The sequence below is a fragment of the Fringilla coelebs genome (assembly GCF_963513975.1).
Source record: "Fringilla coelebs genome assembly, chromosome: 7".
Taxonomy (NCBI): domain Eukaryota; kingdom Metazoa; phylum Chordata; class Aves; order Passeriformes; family Fringillidae; genus Fringilla; species Fringilla coelebs.
Genome location: NC_140035.1, coordinates 15,428,075 through 15,449,990, shown reverse-complemented (window position 1 = coordinate 15,449,990; position 21,916 = coordinate 15,428,075). Strand labels below are relative to the sequence as shown.

The following is a 21,916-nucleotide window of genomic DNA, read 5'->3' as shown; positions in this document are numbered from 1 at the left end:
CAATCTTGCTAGCTGGGGTTTTATTATTAAAAAAAAAAAAAACAATCAACCAAACAGAAGCATTTTCACACCCTGGCAAGGTCAGGGTGAAAAGGAAGGAAAAGGCAATGGTTATAAAACAGGAACCCGAGGGCAAGGAAGAGGCTGTGCTCTGCCCTTGTTATGCAAGGCTGTGAGAGGAGGAGGGAAGGGAAATGATGGGATTTAAGACACTGTTGGCACGACACTGCAGATGATCAGCAAAATGGGCTACTCGAAGAGGGGGGAGAAATTAAGTAGCTGCCCAGGCTTGCCTGCAGCCAAGAGCAGGCTTTGCTGCCGCAGAGCCTGGGAGCTCCTCCACTGCTTCTGAGAGCCCACTGCGGCTGCATTAGCCCCTCGGCCCAGGGGCGGCAGGTAAGTGGCTGCTGGTGCAGTTTAATTGCAGTGGGGCCGTGGCAGATGCCAAGGCAGGTTTCAAAGCTGAAATGGATGCACCTGGCTGGCAGAGAGGAGCGGGAGGAGGGGGGAAGAGAGGGGACAGGACTGAGAGGCGCCTGGCGGGCAGCAGCGGGAGCAGAAGGCAGCATACCTGGAGCCTGCAGGCAGCAGGAGATCAGTCGGTGGCCTGACCACCACCTCAAGGCAGGTGCCCTCACACTGAGTTCCATGTGATAAGCCAGCCAGCAGCCTTCCCAGGTCTAGATGAGAGGCCAGCACACATCAGCCTCTGGCTGCTGGTCAGCTGTGGGAGTGAACTATTTACAGCACAGGAGGCACAATCCTGCTGTCTTCTCCTCCCCTAGAGCTCTGTGAAGCAACCTTATGACACATGGGTTCATTGCAAGTAATCCACCCTTCCTCTTGGGGCAAGCACCGCAGTGGCCTGGCTGCAGCCACTTCCTCCACACCAAAGGAAAAGAAGAGAGAAGCTCACTGTGCCAGACAGATACAGAGCCAGGAGCAAGGATGTGCTGGCAGGGAAAAAAGCTGTCCCTGGACTACCTGCAGCTGAGTAGCAGTGTAAGGTGGGGATAAAACAACTGGATCAGCTTTTATTCAGTTCACTCATCTAAACAGACATGTAAACAAGAACTGACAAGGAACTGGAGGGATGTGGTGCACATGCCCGCTGTTGTGCACCACTTGGGCAGAGGCTGAGTTTGCTGGAAGAGTGGACATCTGCACTATCCCCTGCCTGGAGGTGGGGAAAGAGATGCCACCCAAGCCTCCCGGAGAGACTGGGATCTACACAGATTGTTTTTATTGATTTTTTTTTGAAGCTGTAGTATCAGCATTTGCTGGTGCTGGGATCCCCGGAGGCTTGCTGCACTGCTACAGAGCAGCCCTTTGGCTGGGTGGGATGGTCTGAAAGGCCAGCAGCCAGCTGGCGTGCCCCATTTGTTGCAGAAGAGGTCACCTGTTCCTGGTTCTTTGTAAACCTGAGCTGTTTCTTCCCCAGTGCCTGACGTCCCCCAGCAGTCATTGCGGAGGAAGAGGGATGCCCCGTGGGTCAGTGACTTGACCCTCCTGCAGGTTCTTGACGAGCTGAGCCAGCCAGCGCTTTGTGGTGGTGTCATCCTTCAGGACTTGGGCGAAGGTGGTGTCCTTCAGCTGGTCAGGAAGACACTGCCTGAGAGCTTCACGTGCCCTACATCAAGAGACAAGAAACGGGGCCCAACAAATAAACTCACAGGGGCAAGAGGGGAGCAAGCCCCACTGGGGACACAGCATTCCTTTGCCTGGAGGTCTCCCTGCTAGAGCCAACCAAGGAAAGCACTGAGCAGCAGCACTGCAGCAGGTGGCACTGAGCCAGCCAGCACAGCTCTCATCCCTGACACTAAACCCCGCCAAGCAGCCCCTGTACCCCGACACCCAGCACCAAAGTGATGTGATGCTAGGAGAGAATGAAGCAACAAATACACTCCCAGAAACTTTGGGCAGAGCTACTGGTCAGCAGGACATCAGTTTGTATTCTCTCAACTGAATTTCCTCTACTGCTAACAGCCTGTCTTGATGCGGAAGAGGCAGAGTAAAGTGTACTTTCCACCTCAGGCCCTCCTTTGTATCTTGCTCAAGCTACATATGAGCTCAGGCAGTAGTAACCTGCACAGCTGAAATTTACACAATCCCCCAGCAGTCACTGCTTCTCCCATGCACCATAAAAGCTCCTGTGACTAGCAAGAAAAAAAATCAAAGCAAAAACTCCACCCATTTTCCATACTGAAATACAGCTGACAGACCAAGAACCTTGATTCCCCCCAGGTGGGCACTGTGAAGAAGAACTGTGCTTCCAAGGGCAAGAGAAGCCCTTGCCCAAACTCCTAAAATGTTTACCTGGGGTTATCGGAAAGGCGAAGGTAGCAGCGGACGACATGTTTCAGCAGCCGTGCCGATGGCTCCTTGGAGAGCTGCAGGACCATTTTACCCTGTTTGACAGAGGCCAGTACCACCAGTTAAAGTCTTAAAATAACAGCTTCACAATTAACAGAGACTGGGAAATATCATTAAATCCCTTACCCTGGCTTCCTGTGCAGCACAGCCCATTACCTTTTATCTAGATACCCCTGCAGGGAGCCTGGTGCTGTTTGCCAAGATGCTTTTGAGAATAGCAGCTTGCCACGACTTGGAAAGGGCTCTCTCAGCAGCTCGAGGAAAGCTCATCTCATTTCTGTTAAATTTTTACCTTCTAGGACTACTAAGCAACTCTTTGTGAGATTAAAGAGACCCTGGGATTTCCCCCTCATGGAAGACAGATACATTCCAAACACTTTGATAAGCTGAGTGACACCATGAGGTGTGGTCCCAAGGTCTGTAACACCCCCTGTTCTCATACACATTCCCTTCATTTCAACACCCTTTTAAGACAATAGCAATACCCTGGAAAGCCAGGCCATAGGACTGGGCTTACCCACACTTGCAGTAAGATCCTTATCTGGTCTTAGCATGCATCCAAGCAGTATATTTTTTCTTTCTGCTACATCCCTCATGAAGCTGTTAATGAAGCAAGGCATAGACAGATCTTCCCGGCCCAGTCTCTGTTTCCCACACTAAGTAGGACTTGCACATGGCTGCACCTTTGAAGGTGCCCATGCTTGTATTTAGGAGTCAATCATGTCTGCCCAACAAGTTGTTTCTTTTTCCTGTAAACTACATTTTTCCCCATTAGCCAAATTCACCTGCATTTGGATATCCTGGCAGTCAGCAATTAGCAGGTCCCCCTCATCTGCCCTTTTGCAAGTTTCCTGTTCTTAGTAATTCCCCAGGATTACCAATTATTTCTTCAAAATAAATAACCACAGGCTCCTCAGAGAACTCCTGGATGGAAAATACTAACTTGCTCTTTTAAAAGCATATATAATACTTGTGTGACATCTTACTCCATTATCAGCAGACGTGGAAGTAAATCAACACCCTCATTAGACAGGAGTACACTATCCTGATATTTGAAATAGACAATGAAAAAGTCTGATACATTTTCATCTTTCTCTCTTGCACTCTGGAATATTGATCTTGCCCAGTGCTTCACCTAAAGGTGGGACTACTCAGGCTAACACAGCTTTACACACCCACATGCTTCTGGGTTCAAGGAAGAATTCATGTCTGGAAAGGGCATGGTCGCCTTCTCGCCCCTACCTCAGAGTTTCTAATTGCATCCTTCACTTTTCCCCTGAGTCAGATGTACTTTCATCAAAGCTGATCTTCTTGAACGTAAAAATCACACCACAGCGGATGTTAGGGACATCAGTGCAAAATCATTAATATTTTGCTGTTAGTGGGTGAATAGGAGGCAATGTTTTCTTTACGTTTGCAAAAACAAACAAGTAAATATCCCTACTGAAAATATTAACATTTAGTCACAGAACCAGCATTGCGATGTGCCTAACTTACTGCGGCATTTTCTTCTCCTGAAAACACGCTTTAAAAAGCAAACAAGCACACAAAAACCCATGGCAATAACTATTCCAGGATAGATTTGTATTCCCCTTGGCAAACTCAAAGATAAAGTTCAAGCTGGGGCTATTACTCCTTGGATGAACAAATTTTAAGTAGCCAAACTCGTCCTTTACAGGGATCACAGAATGGACAGAACTTGTTTGCTCTCTTTGTATTCCAAAACAAAAATTAGATCATATGCAGCAGCTAGTAGGAATCAGATTCAGAAAGGAAAAAAATGAAGGTGGCATTCCAGGCAGCAAACAGGAAACCTGTGAAAATCCTCGGCCAAAGACAATGTGGGTGCAAAAAGTTTCCGAGAGTTCAAGGGGTGGATAGGACAACACAGGGGGTTACTACATGGAAACCCCACAAGTGGCCCCAGAAATCCAAAGCTGGAAGTAGCTGGTAGCTATGAAGTTATGAAGACAAGTATGATATATACTTGCCCTGCTCTTTCAACATGTTGTGAGAGACAGGGATGGGACACAGATCCACAATCCGAACTGTGTGATCATTCTTACATTAAATGAAATCAATTCACATCCCACCTACAAATGGAAACACCCACAACTTTGGAAAATCTTTTTCTTCTCTGAAGAGATTTACCTGTTTTTGTCTTGGGGACTTAGTATGTCACAACTAATATGTGTTCTCTTGACATGCAAATCAGAAGTATACCAAGGAAACCTGGAAGCAGAGCTACAGTGCCACAAGCAATTAGCCCAAGAAAGATTTGCCTCCCTCATCCTGTGCTCCAGCCAGACATCAGTAAAGTAGTTGCTGAAAAGGCTGGCTGCTGGAGCAAATTTTTTTCTTTTTTAGATATAAACACTTTAAAAACAAATAATCTTACCAGTATCATGGCAACGTGGGAAAACCGCTCATAAGTCTGACAGATATATGCCAGCCCTGTGTCATCCAGGAGGATTTTCTGAAGAATAAATGTAGCAACCTAGAATGGGGAGAAAGCAGAAAACAAAGCATATAAACAACTTATCTGCCCTGAAAAGGGACACCCTTTGTGTGGTGCTCTTTTCAAGTCAGCCCCAGAGTTGAAAAGTCTTCCAGCAGGCAGCAAATGCTTTACTCAGTGCAAGTTAGAAGCCAAAATGAAATGCAGGACAGTACACAATGCCTGGCATCTCTGGCTAAAGAAAAGAGACTGACACAAAGCAGAGTGTACAAGATGACTGGATTCAGGTTGCATAAGATGCCAACTACTGCATCAGGCCACTCAGGTAGCCTCAGGTCTTGGTATGTTTGGATTTTGAGGAGGTAAAAACTCCACCCAGACTTGTCCCAGCATTTGCAACAGCAGAGAAGCCAGCTCTGAAGGGCACTGGCTGCCTGATCAGTCAGAGATGAACAACAAAGTGTCGTTATTAAAACAAAAGAAAGGTACCGTTTTGGAGAGCTCACTGCCAGACTCCATAATACGTAAGCACAGGGGGATAATTTCTGTTGTCAATAAGAAATTTATCACTTCTTGCTCATCCGTTTTCACCAAGGCCCCTTGAAGTAAAAAAAAAAATCCAAAATCAGTAAATGATTAACTGTTTAAAAAAAATCACACCTTTCAAGGAGGGCCAGTGCTCTGCTCTCCCCAGAAACCATTCAGTCTGAATGCCAAGCAGATAACTGTCACCCTAGATTTGTTGCAGCACATGGCTGGAGAATAAATAATTTTGGCCAGGTAAAAGTAATGTGTTTGGGGGTTGTTTATTTTTCAGACAGGGGATGCCCTCTTGGCTCTCCTTCAATAGTAACACAAAAGGATCATGGCACCCACAGAAACCTCTGGGAGGAAGAAATCCATTTTAAGATATTTTAAGATTCTTTATGCATTGAGAAAAGAATTATTTGGGCAGAAAGAAGAAAGTAAAAAAAAAAACAGGATAAGGAGAAGACAGGGAAAATACACCCAAGTCAATCACTGCCAGAAACCCAGAGAAAGCCCAGCCTGCACCCACCCATGCCAGCGCCTAGCTGGGAGAGCTAAGGGTGAAGGTCCAACAAGTCTGCAGGTACTGGTACTCAAAGAAACATATTTTTGGCAGTGGCTTTTTTATAAGTGAAAAGGAAGAGGAGTCTGCCTTCACAACAGAAAAGGAGCAACTCCTTCTCTTACTGCTACAGGACTTGGAAAATCCCAAGCACAAGAGACCTCTGACTTTGGTCATGCAGATCTCTATGCCCACAGCATGAGGGGCTCTAACTCAGTAAGAGATCAGCGCTCCATCGTTCGTCTGGCTGCTCACCAATGACTCCGAGGCTTGTGAGCCGCAGGTACTCAAATGGACGGGTCTTGCTGACCGTGTGCAGGAAGGGGTACAGGAAGAGAGGAATATGAGCTGCCAGAAAAGCTGATCTGCAGAAAACACAGAACACACCACGTGAACAACAAGGGAAACAAAGTGAGCACATAATCTGGTATGTATTACCATGCAGAGCCTCAGACTATTCCTGGTGGACCCCATTGCTACTGCTCCTCAAAAGTGGGTAACAATTCTCTGATGGGAAGGCACGAAGCAAATCCTGCACTAGACACAGCACAAAACCTAACACCTGACCTGTCCATTACCTGCATTCCTGCCTCAGCTGACCAGGAACTGAGAACACCCTGTTGTTTTTATTACCTCCTCCTGCCACCCAGACCCTCAGTTTTCTACATTCACTGCTGCATTTCACTCTGCAGGTTCTCAATGGCAAGGACTGTCAGCCACAATGCCTGTTAAGAGTACCTCTCAGAAACAAAGACTGGCTGAAATTTAGGCATCACCAGAGTTTAAATGTGCACCAACACCTTTCCCCAAGAGTCCTCACACTGTCTTCTGGCAGTAGTGAAAAATAAAAATTGCAGGTAAAATGCTGGAGATTGCTCTGCTAACAGAAGGAAGCTCTCTTGCACAATCATACAGAATACTTCTTCCATTTTCAGTTTTCAAACTTTACATGTAAAGGTGAGTCATGTAAAACTACCCTATTTCTTTGGATATCATCTCATGGGTGGGTTGCTGTTTAACATTGCTTTGCAGGAGCTCAAAACCAACTTCAACTATGCTGCTGCTCAGCAGTAACAGAAGCATGAGATTGTGGATCTCTGGGTAGTTTCCTCTAAGTTCTAGCTACTGATTTTGGCTGAACCAACATCATATTTTTCCCTACTGACATGGACTGGGCTCAGACTGAGAAAACATGAAGTCAGACACTGGCTGAGGACCCCAAAAATGGCTCTTCTATTGCTCCCTTGCCTCACACTTGCCTGGGAAAGACAGTCCTGTTCATTCCACCCTTTCAACAGCTGGTCTAAAAAACTGTAAGCTGAAATTTAAGGAGTTCTTTTTTGACTTCACAGAATATTTTGAGTTGGGAGAAAAACACAAGGATCATGGAGCCCAGCTCTTAAGTGAATAGCCCATATGGGTATAGAACCCACAACCCTGGCATTATTGATACTATGCTCTAACCAAGCTCCTTGCCTAAATAATTGTAAGCTCAAGGATCCTTGCACACAGCACTCAATACAAAGGTACCCTTAGCTCTGGCTGACCTCCCAGAAGCTACAACCCAATGTTCTGAGAATTTACAAGACCTCAAGATGATCCAGGGAATGCAATGCATTTAGGACCATAAAGCTGTCATCCTGATAATCCATGCAAACAAGTAAAAGCAGCAGGCAGCTGCCTATCTATCAGCTCTGTTGTCTGGTTCACTTCTCTCAAATAAAAAAAAATAAAGGAGCTAAAGTACTTCTAAAATCAAACACATGGGCTGAGGTGTCAATATCAACCCCTCAGAAAACCCACACAACTTGGAAACACTTACCTCGTTTCAGGGTGTGATGCAACACACTGTAGTAGAGCTAAAGCATTGCAGACTCTGTTGGACTGATGGGCTGTCAAAGTTGGAGGGTTGATTGATGGATAAATATTTACAATTTCCTAAAAATTAACAGAGTGGAAAGTTAAAGGAGAAAAATATCAGAAAGCTACACCAAAGCACTTGCCTGGCAAGGAAGTGCAGTGACAGCAGATAACAGTCTGCTTTCACCAAGTTACATTCAAGTTACATGGCAGCCACCGTGCTGCCCAGGCAAGGGCAGAGCTGGGTCAGAGTCAATTTGACATGGAGTCACAAGAGTGCATTCAAACTTTCATCTGTGCCCCCCACCACATAACCCAACAAAGATCATACTCCCAAGCAATGGCAATAAGGGATCCCATCAGTTCCTCCCCAGATCCACCTGATGGATGCACAAGCTCTGCAACATGTTGATGCTGCAGCACGGAATAAAGACCCAGACAGCCTGACCCACCTGAAGGAGTGCTGCGATGGTGCCAAACGAGTGCCACAGCATTGGGGCCAGGTCAGGCACGGACTCGCGCTTCTTGCTCAGCTCCAGCAGTGCATTCTCCCGTGTCTCGGGACTGGACAGCTCATTGATCCATTGGTAGATCTTTTCACGGTCAACCTGAGCCAGAGCTGTTGGCACAGGCTGGGAGGAAAGAAGAAAGCTTCAGTCCAAACATTTTATCCAGTTCTCACCCAAATCATTTCCACAATCTGACAGAAAAAGAAACTCCAGACGGAGAGGGGGCGACCTAAAGCTCTATTAAGATGTTCTGGACATGGATCCATCCCTTCCTTAGATTAGTCTTAGTATTTCACCTATTTGAAATTCAAAGGCTTTATTTCCTGGCCTGACTTGTTAAGACAGTCTCTCTTAATCCCCTTGTCAAGCAGTACTTTAGTAATTTCATTCAGCACTGAGAGCCAAGCTGCTGCCTATGTGTGCCAGCAAAACTCCTGGAGAGCAACACACACTTCAGCCAGCTATCATGTGCTCCACCTGCATTTGGCATGCATTTGTTTAATGCTTCAAGTGCAAGATTACACAGATTTAGAGTAAGGCAGAGGTCATCTGCTTCTCTCTACAAACATCCATGACATTGGAAGCTGCCAATGAGATTCACCCAATGCACATGAGAAAAATATTCACACAAACAGTAGAAAAAATTTCATTACTTCACCATCAGCATGACACCGGCCACAGCCAGTAAGAGCTGCTGTTACCAATGGTTTGTATTGATACCAGGTACATTGTTCACATGCATGGAGCTAAAAGGGAATTTTTCAAGAATGACTTTGTGCAAGATCTCAGGATGATTTGATTCTGTACAAAATAAGCCCAGAGAAGAGCAGATCTGTATTCCTGGCCAAGACACATTTTCTACTACTCAGGGGAAATCCAAATTTTGCTTCTGCCTCTCTTGAAACATCAGGGAAAGAACAGTATCAAGATCAACAAGCTGTCAATACAAAAAATGAGGAAGAAGAGGGACTATATAATAATTTCTGTGGAGAAGGCAAGGCACAAGTGTTTCACTGAAACTTTGTCTCCTGCCTCTGCTGGCACAAGCAGCACTTAGTGCGAACAAATGCTCTGCTTGTTTCCTGAGGAGATAGTTTGGTGACTCAGATACAGAATTTTGAGGAAGACAAAAACCATCACTAAAACCTCCTTTGTGAACACTTCCAAAAGCCAGGTCAGAACCTTTTCAAACACTGCTGCAGTGGTTATTATTGAAGCCAAGAACAGCCCTGTTGGCACCTGCTGCTCCTGAGCCAGCCCAACCAGCACGCAACCAGCTCTGCATCCCGCTGTGCATCCCAGCTGGGAACAGGACTGTATAACTTTATTTTGTAACCCTAACTGAAACTCTGTCATGTGCTCCCCACAACAGATGCAAGCAGAGCCTGTACCACACTGACAGCAATGTTGTCACCAAGCTGCTCACCACTGAGACACACAGGAGAATACAGGGGAGCTCAGGAACTGAAAGTGGCTGCAGTGAAACATGAAGCCACACGGAGAGGCAGTCCCAGAAGGCATGCAGGAGGGATGGAAAGAGACTTCTCAACCTTTGGCAGACACCAACAGCTTTCTTTCTCTATGCCTGCAAAGGTTTCCCTCCTCTGTTTATTCCCATTTTATTTCCACAGTCATATCCGAAGAGATTCTTCCCCAGCTGTGAGATTTCCCTCTCCTCCAGCCACCTTCATTGCATTATTAAATGTTGATACATAAGCCAATGTGGTGTTTTCAGTCCCTGTACTCTTGGGCTCAAGTACTTTTTTAGCTGTTCATATTTCCTCCTATCCTCTTTTTTCTCACTGTCATGGTTTAGGGATGGTAATCTCCCATTTAGTGTTCCCACTGAAACCACTCCAAACCACTTGCCACTCCCTCCTTCCCTTCCCAGTCCCCCTGCTCCAAGATGAAAAGGGAAATTGGAGGCACAAAAGGTAAAGATCACAGGTTGAGATAGCAACAATGAGATAAGAAAACTAATTAATGAGATAATGAGATAAGAAATGAGATAAGAAAACTAACTAATATTAGTGACAGAGGGTACAAGAAAAGAAAGTTATTGCTCACCCCACAGAACCCCCCCTACAATACCCAACTGCTTCCTGGGTCACACTGGCCCAAACTCAAATCAAATCCTTCCTCCCTCTCTGAAAAATGATGTGAGGTGGTACAGAATAATCTCTGGGCCCTAGCTATGCTCCTTCCTGTCTAATTCAAAAATTAACTCTGTTCTGGTCAGAACCAGGACAGTCACCTACTCAATTTGTATTTTTTTCCCCCAAAATCTCAAACTAAATTAGTGATCCTGCCAAGTTTCTTGTGCCCCTATAATTGTGAGTGCAATTGCAATGCTAACTTCTACAGTGAAGCTCAAAAAGAGAGGGAGAATGAACAGAGCTCATTTGTTTTTATGTGGGATGGTGGGTTGACAAGCAGTGTAGCAATAATGTTGTTATAATTGTGTTATCTAAAGCTTCCATCTATTTTTCTAGACTCAGTGGAAGTTTCAGTTCCTGTAAGCTTAAATACATCGACCCCTTAAAAGCACAATCATGTGCTTGTGATCCCTAGAGAACACTAAGTAGATCTTCCACACAATTAAGTTTATGGTGTCCAATATCTGCCTTAGCCAGAGCAAACTGCTTTTCGTAGGCTCTACAGTTGCTCCTTTTGTTTTAGTTTATATGAAAAGACATGTTTTTTTTCCTAATTCCCTATTTCCTTATTATTTCTTCTTCTCCCTCTAAGGCCCAAAATTCTGGGGAACCCTGAGGGCCCCAGAAATCTTGCAAGCCCCAGAACAGAACCCCACCAGGCAGACTTTTCTTTACGCACAGGGAAAGCAACACTGTTCAACAGTATTAGGTCAGGAAAAATCTTGTAACACCTTTTCTCCTTCTTGGAGAAAAGACGTCTCTAACACTCACAAAACAAACTGATTTAGGCAAAAGGCTTTCTCTTCCTAATTGAGCAGTTGCTGCTAGGCACACTGGTAAAAGTCCTGGTCAGCCAAAGCCAGACACTGACTAATTGGATAGCATGCTTTTAAAACTATTTTGATAGCCCATCAGCTCAGAAACACCAAAAATGAACTTTGAACTTCCACAGCAGTGAATTAGCTGATTCTAGCAGGGCTTTCAATGCCCTGCAGCCAATCACAGCTACATTCAGGGGTTTCAGTCTGTCCTCAGCACTCTGTGATGCCTTTAGGCTTGACACCTGTCAGCTCTGCCATCAGCATCACTGTACGAAGACCACTGCTCTAGGTCACCACAGCGTTATCACAGCAGTGTTCACAGTACCCAAAGGGACTCCTGAGCCAATTCCTGACCTTACTAAGAGGTGACTTTATTTACCACAGGTCGTGAACACATCTTCAGAGCCAAACACCCTTCCCTGTCACCTCCAGTCTAAGCTCACTGACCGTGGTAGGAAACATTTCAATACAGAACTACCAGCTAGCATAAACGATGCATAAATTGAGTCCTAAAATAAAGTTGATCTCCATTCTGAAATTTTTTTTTTTTGTTAAAATTGTATTTAAAAAGAAGAGGTAACTAGACCACAGACAGAGGATTAATGGGAGATACACATAATGGGAGTCCTTTATGCATTTCAACCAACATTTAGGAATTACAGTGCTATAAAAATTTAAATGCTGATTAAGAGAGTTTACTTGATCTGGCACACCCTTCCACACTCTGGAGAACAGTACTTCAAATCAGAAGTTTCTGACAGCACTCCAAGAACCAGTTAAAGTCACAAGCATTTAAAGAGGAGAAACTTAAAAAGTTCTCTAACTCCTGTTCATCGAAACTTTACTTACTCATTAGCTCAGTAGTCCAACCAGACCCTTGATCTAAGTTCATTTGAAACAGCTCTAACTGCTGGTTCTGCAATACACCTCCCACACTCAGTACACACAAGACTCAATCAGCTCTAGGAAGTCTTACACATGCCATGAATGAGCATTTGGAAGAGAGAAAACCAAAACACAAACCCAATAATGTGGCAGATACAAAGCAATAACCACATCCTTCAAACTCAGCTTCTATTTCTGAACCCACCCAGGCCGAGGCACCGAGGTTCCACTGCTGCCAGCCTGAACACCAGGCACCATACCCAATCCTGGCAGCTTCCTGAGGGGGCAGAGGGCAAGCACCGGCTATGGCTGGTCCTGCACTGCAATGGGGCAAAACAGAAGCAGGAACAGGCAGCACCTGCTGCCCTGAGGGGCTTTTCACTATCTACTCTTTCCCTCTGCAGTCAAGGCCAGCAGTAAAACAGCTCCCCAGAGGACAGAGGAGGTGGCTGGGCACGCAGGAGATGTCACAGATAAGTGTTTTAAGGTCACTTAAGGAAGATCCACTCTGAACCTTTTGCCTCAGTGGGAAGGTTTTCCTTATCCTTTCTTATCCTAATCCTTTTCTTCCCTGCTCTTCCCCCTCCACACTTTCTGTGGATATTTTTTTTTAATTTATTTTGGTTCTAGGTTAATTAATTATAGACTTTTGTTTGCCTTTCCTCTACGTGCTTTTTAAGAAGTAGAGCAAAGCTTATCAACAAAATTTGTCGTGCTTCTGCTTTTGTATCAAACCTGCTTTTGCCGACATCTTTGCTAGTGGTTCTTTAAGGAACCTTAAAACACTGACTGGCTACAAGAGGCATCCAGGCGCAGGGAGGGAGCAGGGCAGGCAGTGGGAAGGAGGGGAAGCCTTGCGTGAGGCACACGAGGCAGAGCTGGATGGCCCAACAGGGAAACCCTGGAGGCCCTGGACGGGCCCCGCCACAGCAGAGCCCGCACCGCCGGCACGGAGCGGCCGGAGTGCGGCAGCTGCCAAACGGACCCCGCGGTGATGCCGAGGGGACGGAGCTCACCGGGGCTCCGCCACCCCGCGGCCTCAAGTTCCCCCCAAGCGGCCTCTCGCTCCCAGCACGACCCGCGCAACGGGGCCCCATCCCCAGAGCCGTCCCGTCGTGCGCCCGGCGGGACGCGGAGCCTCGCGCTCACCGCGGCCGTGGCCAGGCTGTGCATGGTCGGAGGGTGGGAGCGGAGCCGCCGCCTCAGGCCGCCGCCGTCACCGCCATGGACTCGGCACCGCCGCGACCTCTCACCCGCCGCGCGGGGGACGCCGGGACGGGGCCGGCCGGGGACGGTGCGGCGCCGGCGCCTGCGCGCGGAGCGGGCGCGCGCGGGGCGCGCCGGGAAGGCGCTGCCGCGCTGACGTGAGCGGGCGCGCGTTGCGCGCCGTCTCGCGCTGCTGTGGCCGGTTCCCGCCATCCGCCGCCGCCGCCCCCTTCCCCCGCCCCCCCCCCCTTCCCCCCGGGCCTCGCCCCGGGCCCCGCGGGACCTGCCGGAACGCGCCGGAACGCAGGTACTGGGGATCGCCGCCACCGACTCCTGCCCGCTCCCGCCGGCCGCGTGCCCCTCCCGCCGCGCGGCGACCGCCTGCCCTCAGAGCGGCCCGGCCCGGGGCGGGCGGCGCTCCCGTGCTCACCGGGTCCCTGTATGGGTGAGCGGCGGGAGCGGAGCGGGGCCGGACCCGGGAAGAGCCGGGACCACCGCCAGGCCTGACCGGGAGCGGCGGCGCCTGAGCGCGGGATGCCTGGGGGAACCTCCCCGGCAGCGCCTCCCGGGCTGCGCGCAGGGGCCGCTCCATTCATTCCTTCTGGCTTTTACCGGGAAAACGCCTCGCCGTGCTTTCCGGAACGCTTGGCTGTGGCTCTCGTCCCCGGCCCGTGGCTTTCCCGGGCGGAGAGCAGCGGGGGAAGCCGGAGACCCCCGTCCCGGCCCTGCCAGGTGGCCGAGGGTCCCGTCAGAAACGAGCTCGTTTTCTTTCTTTGGAGACCTCCCCCAAAACTTTGTTTCCCATCTCATACTGGCTTTCCTCGGGCACTTTTTTTTTCCTCCCCTGCCTTAAATCCATTGAAGTTAAGGGGTTTTAAGGACTTCTGTGTCTTAAATTGTGTCTGCTCGCCTTTCAGCAGTAAGGAATCGGTGCGCTGCTGTTCATACTGGGAGAGATTTTATCGATCTTAAGTTTCCTTCACTGCTGTCCAGCTCTTCCTTACTGTGTTTAAAAACAGTGAAAAGGTTCTACCAAACTTCTGCAGAAAGTTCAAGCCATGCTTACGTCTTCCTTTAGCCATTATTTGGCCTGCCAGGTTATACGTTTCTCCTTTTTAACAGGTTTTTAAGGTGGAACACGCTTACTGTTGTTAGCTCTTTTCTGTGAGAAAGCATGGCTCTGTTAAAGGTGCACGGGCCTGTCCGGATGCGCAGCATGCAGACTGGGATTACGAAATGGAAAGAAGGGAGCTTTGAAATTGTGGAGAAGGACAACAAAGTGAATCTAGTAGTTCACTACAATGTTGGAGGAATTCCAACCACGTTTCAGGTATGCCAGACATTAAGGCTTTTGTTTTAACAGTGCATGGATTGTGCTCTCTTGTGAACAGCTGTCCTCTTCAAGGCTATTAAGTGTCCCGCAGACTTCCCTCTGTCACTGTTTCTTGTTCCTGGTTTCCTGAACACTAATCCCTTTGTATAACTCTCCAGTAAATTATTTACACGTATTGTTAAAGGATCTATCAAGGTTAGCATTGAGATAGCACTGAATGGGAAGAGCCAAAAGAACAGAGAAAAGTTACTGAAGTGTAGAGCATCGTGGCTCACGTTTTGGATATTTGGAACCTGTAACCTTTCTCTTACTGGCACATTTGTGTTCTCTAGAGGAGAAGATCCTAACCATTTTATATTAGCTGTTTCCCCAGCTGAAGTGTAATGATGTTAATACACCTGTAGCCTATTGTGAGACTTTGCTGAACGCTACTTGTTAGAGTTTTAGGTTTTAAATGCAGATGCAGATCGCTGTTAAAGATTCTCTTGAAATATTCAGCCAAAATTTTTCTCATTCTGTAGTTGACATCAGGTCAGTCTTCCTAGATTTTCTGCAAAGTGCCCCAAATCAAAAGCAGAATGCTTTTTCTATAAGAAATACATACCTGTTTTAGAAATATGTAAATGACACAAGAGCAGTTGGAGGAAAACAAATCCCAGCTTATTTAGCAAGTTTGCAACAACCTAAACTGATCTATATGTTGGCTTCTGCTTTTTCATGCCACTTGTTTTTTTTTGTCAGTAATGTTCACCAGTCTGCTCTCTGAGCCATTTATTTCTGTGTGCAGATGCTATGAAAAAAAATTTAATTTCTTTTGGAAAGGTTAGGTTTTTGCTGCCTTAGTGCGCTGAAAAGTCTCAGCAAAGAGTCTGGTAACTGGTGTTACCTGGAAATCAAGGCTGTCGGGAAATTGTTAGCTATGAATTGTTCCCACCTGTGTTACTGTAGACTTGGAAAGAGTCTCTGCCTTGTCATGTGTGTTGCTGTGGCTGCAGGTTTGGTTTAATCCACTGTTGCTCCTGAGGAGAGCAGTCTTGTCTTCCCCTTGTGCAATCCCTAGGTGCCTGTTCTCACACACTCCTTTCTGCCTGGATGAGTGATGAGGTGTGACAGCAGCTCCAAGGGAGGTTCCACGGGGAGGATGAGCCCACAGAGCAGCTAACCATGGCCTAAAGGGGCAGGTTTTCTTCCCAGCCTCTCATGTCTGCTGTCTCTGGCACTTTTCAGATCTCTTTGTGAGCTCAGTGGAGGGTTTTCACAGAAATTTGGGGAAAGGACTGAATGCAGGATCTAGCAGAGAGGGTGATAAGCCACCATGCAGCTGGGACTGCAGCAAAGGAAGAGGAGGCTTGTGCTGGAGGGTAGTTTGTGTGAGACATCCCCAGGCTGTTGGCATGCCCCTTCAGGTGTGACAAATTCCTGATGATCTTGCTTCAGAAGTAGCATTCCCTGTTTTTTGACAAGCTGCTCTGAGAGGACTGCCGTGATTTCCCTGCCTGTTTTTAGATTTCTATAATGGAAGGTTTGGATGGATCCAGCATTATATTTCTTTCTACAGTGACTGGTGTGTCATCAAATTTCTTCTGTCAGATGAAGTCTTAGAGATGTTTCAGAGCTTTAACTAAGTTGTCCTGGATAGTATTAAGAGAAATACTTTGTTTCCCCACACCTGCCAAAACTTTGTGACACAATAGCAGTGGCATCATTAGGGACCACAAAGTCTTATTAAAATAATTCTTGTGCTTAACGATAACCCTGAAAGTTTTGGCACCACTTAATTGTTACGATGTTGCATAGAGAGTAAGCATGTTTCTTACTGACTTAATCCTTCAGCAGATTTTTTAAGTTATTTCAAATCTGTCTTCTCTGGGAGCAACTTGTGAAGTGAGACATTTGTGTTCAATACTTGAAACTTTCCCCATCTTAAATTGTATTTTGCACGTGATGTGGAAGTTTTTACTCAATGGGACTTCATAAAGTTATTTTTCCTTTACATTTACAGATGTCACACTCAGTAGAAAAGCAAGTTTCAGAAATCTTATCCAGGACTCTAGAGACTGTTGAGCAATAGTGATACTGTCCTTGCAGTCCTGTCAGATGCTAAGGTCACAGATTGTATTAATTGTATGAGGTTTAATGTTTCCTTGAAGTGGAGCAAGAAGTATTTTGCAGAGAGTTTCTCTTAGCCTGTCTATTTGAACTATTTTGTTTGAATTTGTAAGTATTTTGACCTTTTAAAGTTGGATTTATGCTTATAGTCACTTTCTTGTTTTCAGTTAAGCCATAACATTAAAACTGTGACCTTACGACCAAATGGCAGAAAACTGTGCTGCCTGATGCTAACACTAAAGGATACCAGCTTTCTGACAATTGATAAGGTACCTTTCAAAGATGCAAATGAAATGCGGATGTATTTGGATGCAGTCCATCAAGACAGGTTTCATACTGGTGAGTGCAATTGTTGTAAATCATGTTATAGCATTATGGAGAGGTGTTGTTTATCATGGTTTAACTTTATCAAACAACAGCTAAGCCCCAAGCATCTGCTCACTCAGTCCTCCCAGTGGGGTTGGGAAGACAATGAGAAAGTGAAAATGAGGAAACTTGTGGGTAGAGACAAAGGCAGTTTAGTAAGTAAAGCAAGAGCTGTGCACGCAAGCAGAACAAATGAGGAATTCACTCACCACTCCCCGTGGGCAAGCAGGTGTTCAGCCATCTCCAAGAAGGCAGCACTCTACCATGTGTGATGGTGACTTGAGAAGACAAACACCATCACTGTGCCTCCCTTACTTCTTCCCCAGCTTTATAAACTGAGCATGATGCTGCATGGTGTGGGATATCCCTGTGGTCAGTTGGGGTCAGCTGTCCCCTCTGTGTCCCTCCTGGCTTTCTGTGCATCCCCTGCTTCCTGAGGAGTGATGTGAGCAGCAGAAAAGGCCTTGACTCTCTGTGTGGAGAGCTCAGCAATAACTCTAACATCTTTGTTATCAGCACTATTTCCAGGACAAATCCAAAACATAGCCTTATTGTCACTACTGTGAAGAAAATTAACTCTGCTCCAGCCAAAACCAGCACACATCTTCAGCACATTTTGTCCCTGTGTTCCTGGCTTTCTCTGCACTTCTGTAAATGCTTCTTTCTGGCCTCGAACCCCATTTTTTGTTTTATACCTTTCTCATGCTGAACAAAAATCAGAGATTAACATAAGGGATTTGTTTACGTTGTGTGTTGATATTTGAAAAGTTGTTAATCACCCACGCACAGTCTCCTTGTCTTTTATTTTACTTACTTTATTTTTTCCTTTTTAAGGGCAGGAAGTTTGCTGCCAAGTGGCTAAATGACCAGTATGAGGGATATCCATAAACACGTGCTTATGTCTGTGCATTCAGAATATTGTAGTCTGTTGGCAAGAAATCTGGCATGCCCTTTCCAAAGTCAGCTCCAGCTAAACATTTTGCAAATAAAAATCAGTCAGTTAAATGACAATCAGATCAAATATTGTGTACTTTTTTGTCAGCTGGGAAAGCCTCTCAAGGATCTGGCAGTTTTGGAGGTGTGCTGGGCAGCAGGACCACACAGAAGGAAGCTAATAGGCAATTCTCTTACATAGAGAACCAGGTTTGTTAAATTGTTCAAATTTTTCTTCTCTAATTTTATTCTATTTCTCTCTTCCTCTCATTCTCTTTACTGTATGTTGTAATGTCGCTGTAAATACTTTACATCCAAAGTGTTGTAATCTAGAGAGCTTGGAATGGATGGGTATGGGGTGGTTGGCAATGCTGTATCTTGTTTGTGAGGAGACATCTGTATGAGTTAGAAAGGTCAGTGTCTGGCTATGGAAGTCAGACTATGTTCTTCACATATGAGCTTTTAGGAGAGAAGTAGAAATAGAAGGAAAGTACATGACTGAGACTTCTTGCTTCTCACATAGTTCTGAATCTCCCTTTGTTTTATGCCAAACACCTTACATGTGTGTGACCATGTCTTAGTCAGCATAGGTCTTAATGGGCTTAGCAGACTTCAGCCAAATGTGTACATTGAAAAGCAGATGATCCAGGTTTACTTACTGAATAAAGTTACTGAATTTGTGGCATTCTGCTGACATTTTTGTGTAAATTTCACGGACTTTCCCCCAGACGTTTTTTTCCTTCAAAATATTTTGTTCTTATTTTTCTCCCCAGATTTCATGGTGTATCTGCTAGTTTTAATTTACTTTGTTATCTCTGTGAATACACTTATATTACTGCCCTGAGGGAGACTATTTCTGACATTGTCCCAAAACAAATTCTACATGTTACCTTAAAGGCAATCGCACTCTAAAAACTCGAGGCTGTATGTACAGTGGTGAGATTAGACATGTTCCGTTTTCAAGTCTAAATTTGGCCAACATTCCTTAGTCGACCAATTATTACCTCTTTGCATTGGATCATGTATAGGGCTTGCTTGGCCCAAGGCAGTCAGGGCACTGTTTTAATTATGTGGGTTTTAGTACAGCTTTTTATTATTTTTAATTGTAATACCACCCAGGATTGTGTGGATAGTTAGGAATCACGCCTTGGGTTTTTTTAATGTCATAGCTTGTAAAGGAGATTTTAAAAACTGAAATTCAACTTACTTAGCATTGGAAAATGAGAAGGGAAAGTGGTTACTGCAGTAGAGTTTAAAGTTTACGACTTGTATGACTCAGTCAAAATGTTACCTATGTCTAATTAGTGTTTAAACTTTCTGAATGTACTACAAGTAGTATTTCTCCACTTCTGGACGCTACGCTGTAGGAAATAAAAAGGGGCAGAAATCATAGATTAGACTGAAGATGGTCCTGTTTTTTCACTCTTGGGTCTTCTCCCTGGCCCACTCCACTTGGGCTTTTCAGACGCCTCCCAAAAGAGTGACTGTGGAGAGTAAGGAGGAGAACACATTCCGCAAGGTGCTGGGTACCCCAGCGAGAGGCTCTATTAAGAATTCTGCTGGAGCTGGAACACCAAGCAACAGGGTGAACATTGCAGCATCTCCTGCATCATCAGTCCCTCACAGGACAGGCTTGTTGGAGAATCGGTAGGAGGGTTTTGTCTTACTATGATACTGTAAAAATTCAGCTCTTTGTAGAGCTACAGGTGGAACTCACTACACTGAGACATAAGAAGGGGATATAAATCTTCCTCTAGTTTTGCTGTTACTTTTAACAGGATGTTAATATATGCTTTTATAGCCTCTGACTGGTACTGGCACTAGAATTTCCAGTACAGCTTAAGAATTGTGCAGACCAAATGCCTCTCTGTATGCTATAAAAGTGGAGATTGCAGAAGATAGGTCCAAAATTCATGGAAGGCATTGAGGAATTATATTCATTTGGAAGGGGGACATTTGCTAACCTTTCAGAAAGAATGACCACAAATTTTTCTGTCATCAGTGAAAAGAGGAAAAGAGCACAACCCTCTGGTTCAGAAATGAGTGAAGATTATCCCAAAGAGAATGATTCTTCAACGTAAGTAACAGTTGTTTCTGATTTTAAATTCCTTGTTCATTTGTAAAGGGATATTTTTCTAAAAAGAATGCTCTCAGCCACATGGACCAGGCCAGTCAGCTTATGAATACATTGGGTGCTTGAAATGAGGTACGTGTTCAGGGTTAATAAGGGAAATACAGACTGCTCCAGCAGTTGATTTCCATGCAAATTTTGTATCATCGATCTTTTGTCAATTATGTCAGTCAGAACTGCATGTGGATTATATGTGCTTTGACCCTTTTCAAAACAAAACTGATAAAGAGGAATTGCCATTCAAAGAAGAAGTTCTATGTGTTTGAAGTCAAATTTAATTGTAAGAGGGCTTCTTTGAATGAATTATGTGAGTTAAACTTATGTGTGAGTGAAGTTCTACTGTTCGTGGTCAAGTATTAAAGGTGATAGGTGAGAAATGCTTTAAAACAAGTTGTAAATATTGAACAGTAATATCCCATATCTTCCATAACTGCACTGCCTTCCACTCTTTTCTCTGTAGGAATAATAAAGCCTTGAGTGATCCAGCATGGAAGTACTTGAATAGTAGCAGAGAGAAACAGTTGAACCTGAAGCAGGCTGAGGAGAATAGGACATCAGGTAAAAAATGAATGTAAAGCCAAATGATACCTAGCCTTGACCAGTACAATTTTGCCCCTTTGGTACAACTTCAGCAAGTTGCTGCAGAGGCATTTTTTCCTAATCTGCTGTGCCATTAACTTAGTTGGTTCCTCCAGAGCCATATATGAGATGCAAATAACCTGCCTTCGTTTTCAAAGTCTGTCCTGCTCTGGTGTGGCCTTGACCTTTATTCTTCAGTGGTGATGCCAGCCCATGAGCCAGCTTGCTTGAAAATTCCAACAAGCAGCTTCAAACTGCTCCAAACTGCCCTTTCACTTGGGAGGGGATTTCTGTAAACTCCTTTCTACTTGCTTTCTTACATATTTTTAAAACTTCCCTTTGCTCTTAATGCCCATGAGAACTGTAGGCTGGTTTTTGTGATTAAGATGTCTACTCTTTGTCTTCAGAGTCAAAAATTAGAGTCGGTGTATCCCTGCAAGTTCTTGCAAACATCTTTCATATACCTGCATTTCTGAAAATTGCACGGCTCAAACAACTTCAGGCTGAAAAAGAAGCAAACAGTTATTCATTATTCAAACTAAATTACACTGAGATTCACTAGGTGGGGTTTTGACTCTTGAGAGCCTTTTCCTAATGTGGCACCATCTGAGGCATTAAAGTCTCAGGATCTGTCACAATGATATCATATCAATAAAACAATCCTATTTTGCCCCAAGTATGTAGTAATTTACTGTGGGAATTAGGAGTGGGAAGAGAAGCTGTTTTCACTTCTGCATATTTACCTTGAATTTTGAGAGCACTGCATTGGAAATCAGGAGTTTTCTGTACATGTGTCTTGTCTCTCTTAACAAGAGGTAGATATTTATTAACTTTCACGTAATGAAGATAATGACTTTTTAATATTTCATATTGCACTTTGGGTTTGATGGTGACTGAATTGAGTACCTGAAACTCCATCGTGCCTTTACTTACATATCATTAATATTCACATTAGTACTTCTAAGTATATGTATTAGTCATCTCCCAACCAATTCTAGAAACCAGTATTTGAGGATTTTTAAACCTTTTGACTAAGTGCTTTCAAACAAGTTGCTTATTGTAAAAATAGCTGTGCAACCTGGAACAAAATGTCCTGTCTTTCCTTCT

General features: G+C 45.2%; 2 protein-coding genes across 4 annotated transcripts in view; one reads left to right on the top strand and one right to left on the bottom strand.

The window, feature by feature from the left end:
* Positions 1-33: 33 nt before the first annotated feature.
* CNOT9 (CCR4-NOT transcription complex subunit 9) lies at positions 34-13,418 on the bottom strand. The gene is made up of 8 exons (XM_084208978.1): positions 13,302-13,418; positions 8,234-8,413; positions 7,744-7,859; positions 6,177-6,286; positions 5,321-5,430; positions 4,772-4,870; positions 2,317-2,408; positions 34-1,630 (listed from the first exon to the last, which is right to left on the bottom strand). The coding sequence occupies exons 1-8, from the start codon at positions 13,323-13,325 to the stop codon at positions 1,462-1,464; spliced, it is 900 nt and encodes a 299-aa protein (XP_084065104.1). The 5' UTR covers positions 13,326-13,418; the 3' UTR covers positions 34-1,461.
* Positions 13,419-13,586: 168 nt separating this feature from the next.
* USP37 (ubiquitin specific peptidase 37) overlaps positions 13,587-21,916 on the top strand; it is a 33,753-nt gene continuing 25,423 nt past the window's right edge. For all 3 annotated transcript variants that reach the window (XR_014616315.1, XM_084209499.1, XM_084209500.1), the window contains exons 1-7: positions 13,587-13,665; positions 14,481-14,688; positions 16,968-17,139; positions 18,209-18,309; positions 19,565-19,746; positions 20,102-20,176; positions 20,691-20,788. Coding sequence is in view for 2 of the 3 variants with exons in the window: in XM_084209499.1 (XP_084065625.1) it covers positions 14,533-14,688; positions 16,968-17,139; positions 18,209-18,309; positions 19,565-19,746; positions 20,102-20,176; positions 20,691-20,788 (784 nt within the window). In the remaining variant the exon portion in view is untranslated. The remainder of the gene's footprint in view (positions 13,666-14,480; positions 14,689-16,967; positions 17,140-18,208; positions 18,310-19,564; positions 19,747-20,101; positions 20,177-20,690; positions 20,789-21,916) is intronic.

Coding starts and splice junctions, on each gene's coding strand:
- CNOT9 (XM_084208978.1), bottom strand. CDS start 13,325: ATGCACAGCCTGGCCACGGCCGCG. Junction 4,871..5,320: donor GCAGTGAGCTCTCCAAAACG/GTACCTTTCTTT, acceptor TCCCCATTCTAG/GTTGCTACATTTATTCTTCA. Junction 1,631..2,316: donor CGCCTTTCCGATAACCCCAG/GTAAACATTTTA, acceptor CTCTTGATGTAG/GGCACGTGAAGCTCTCAGGC.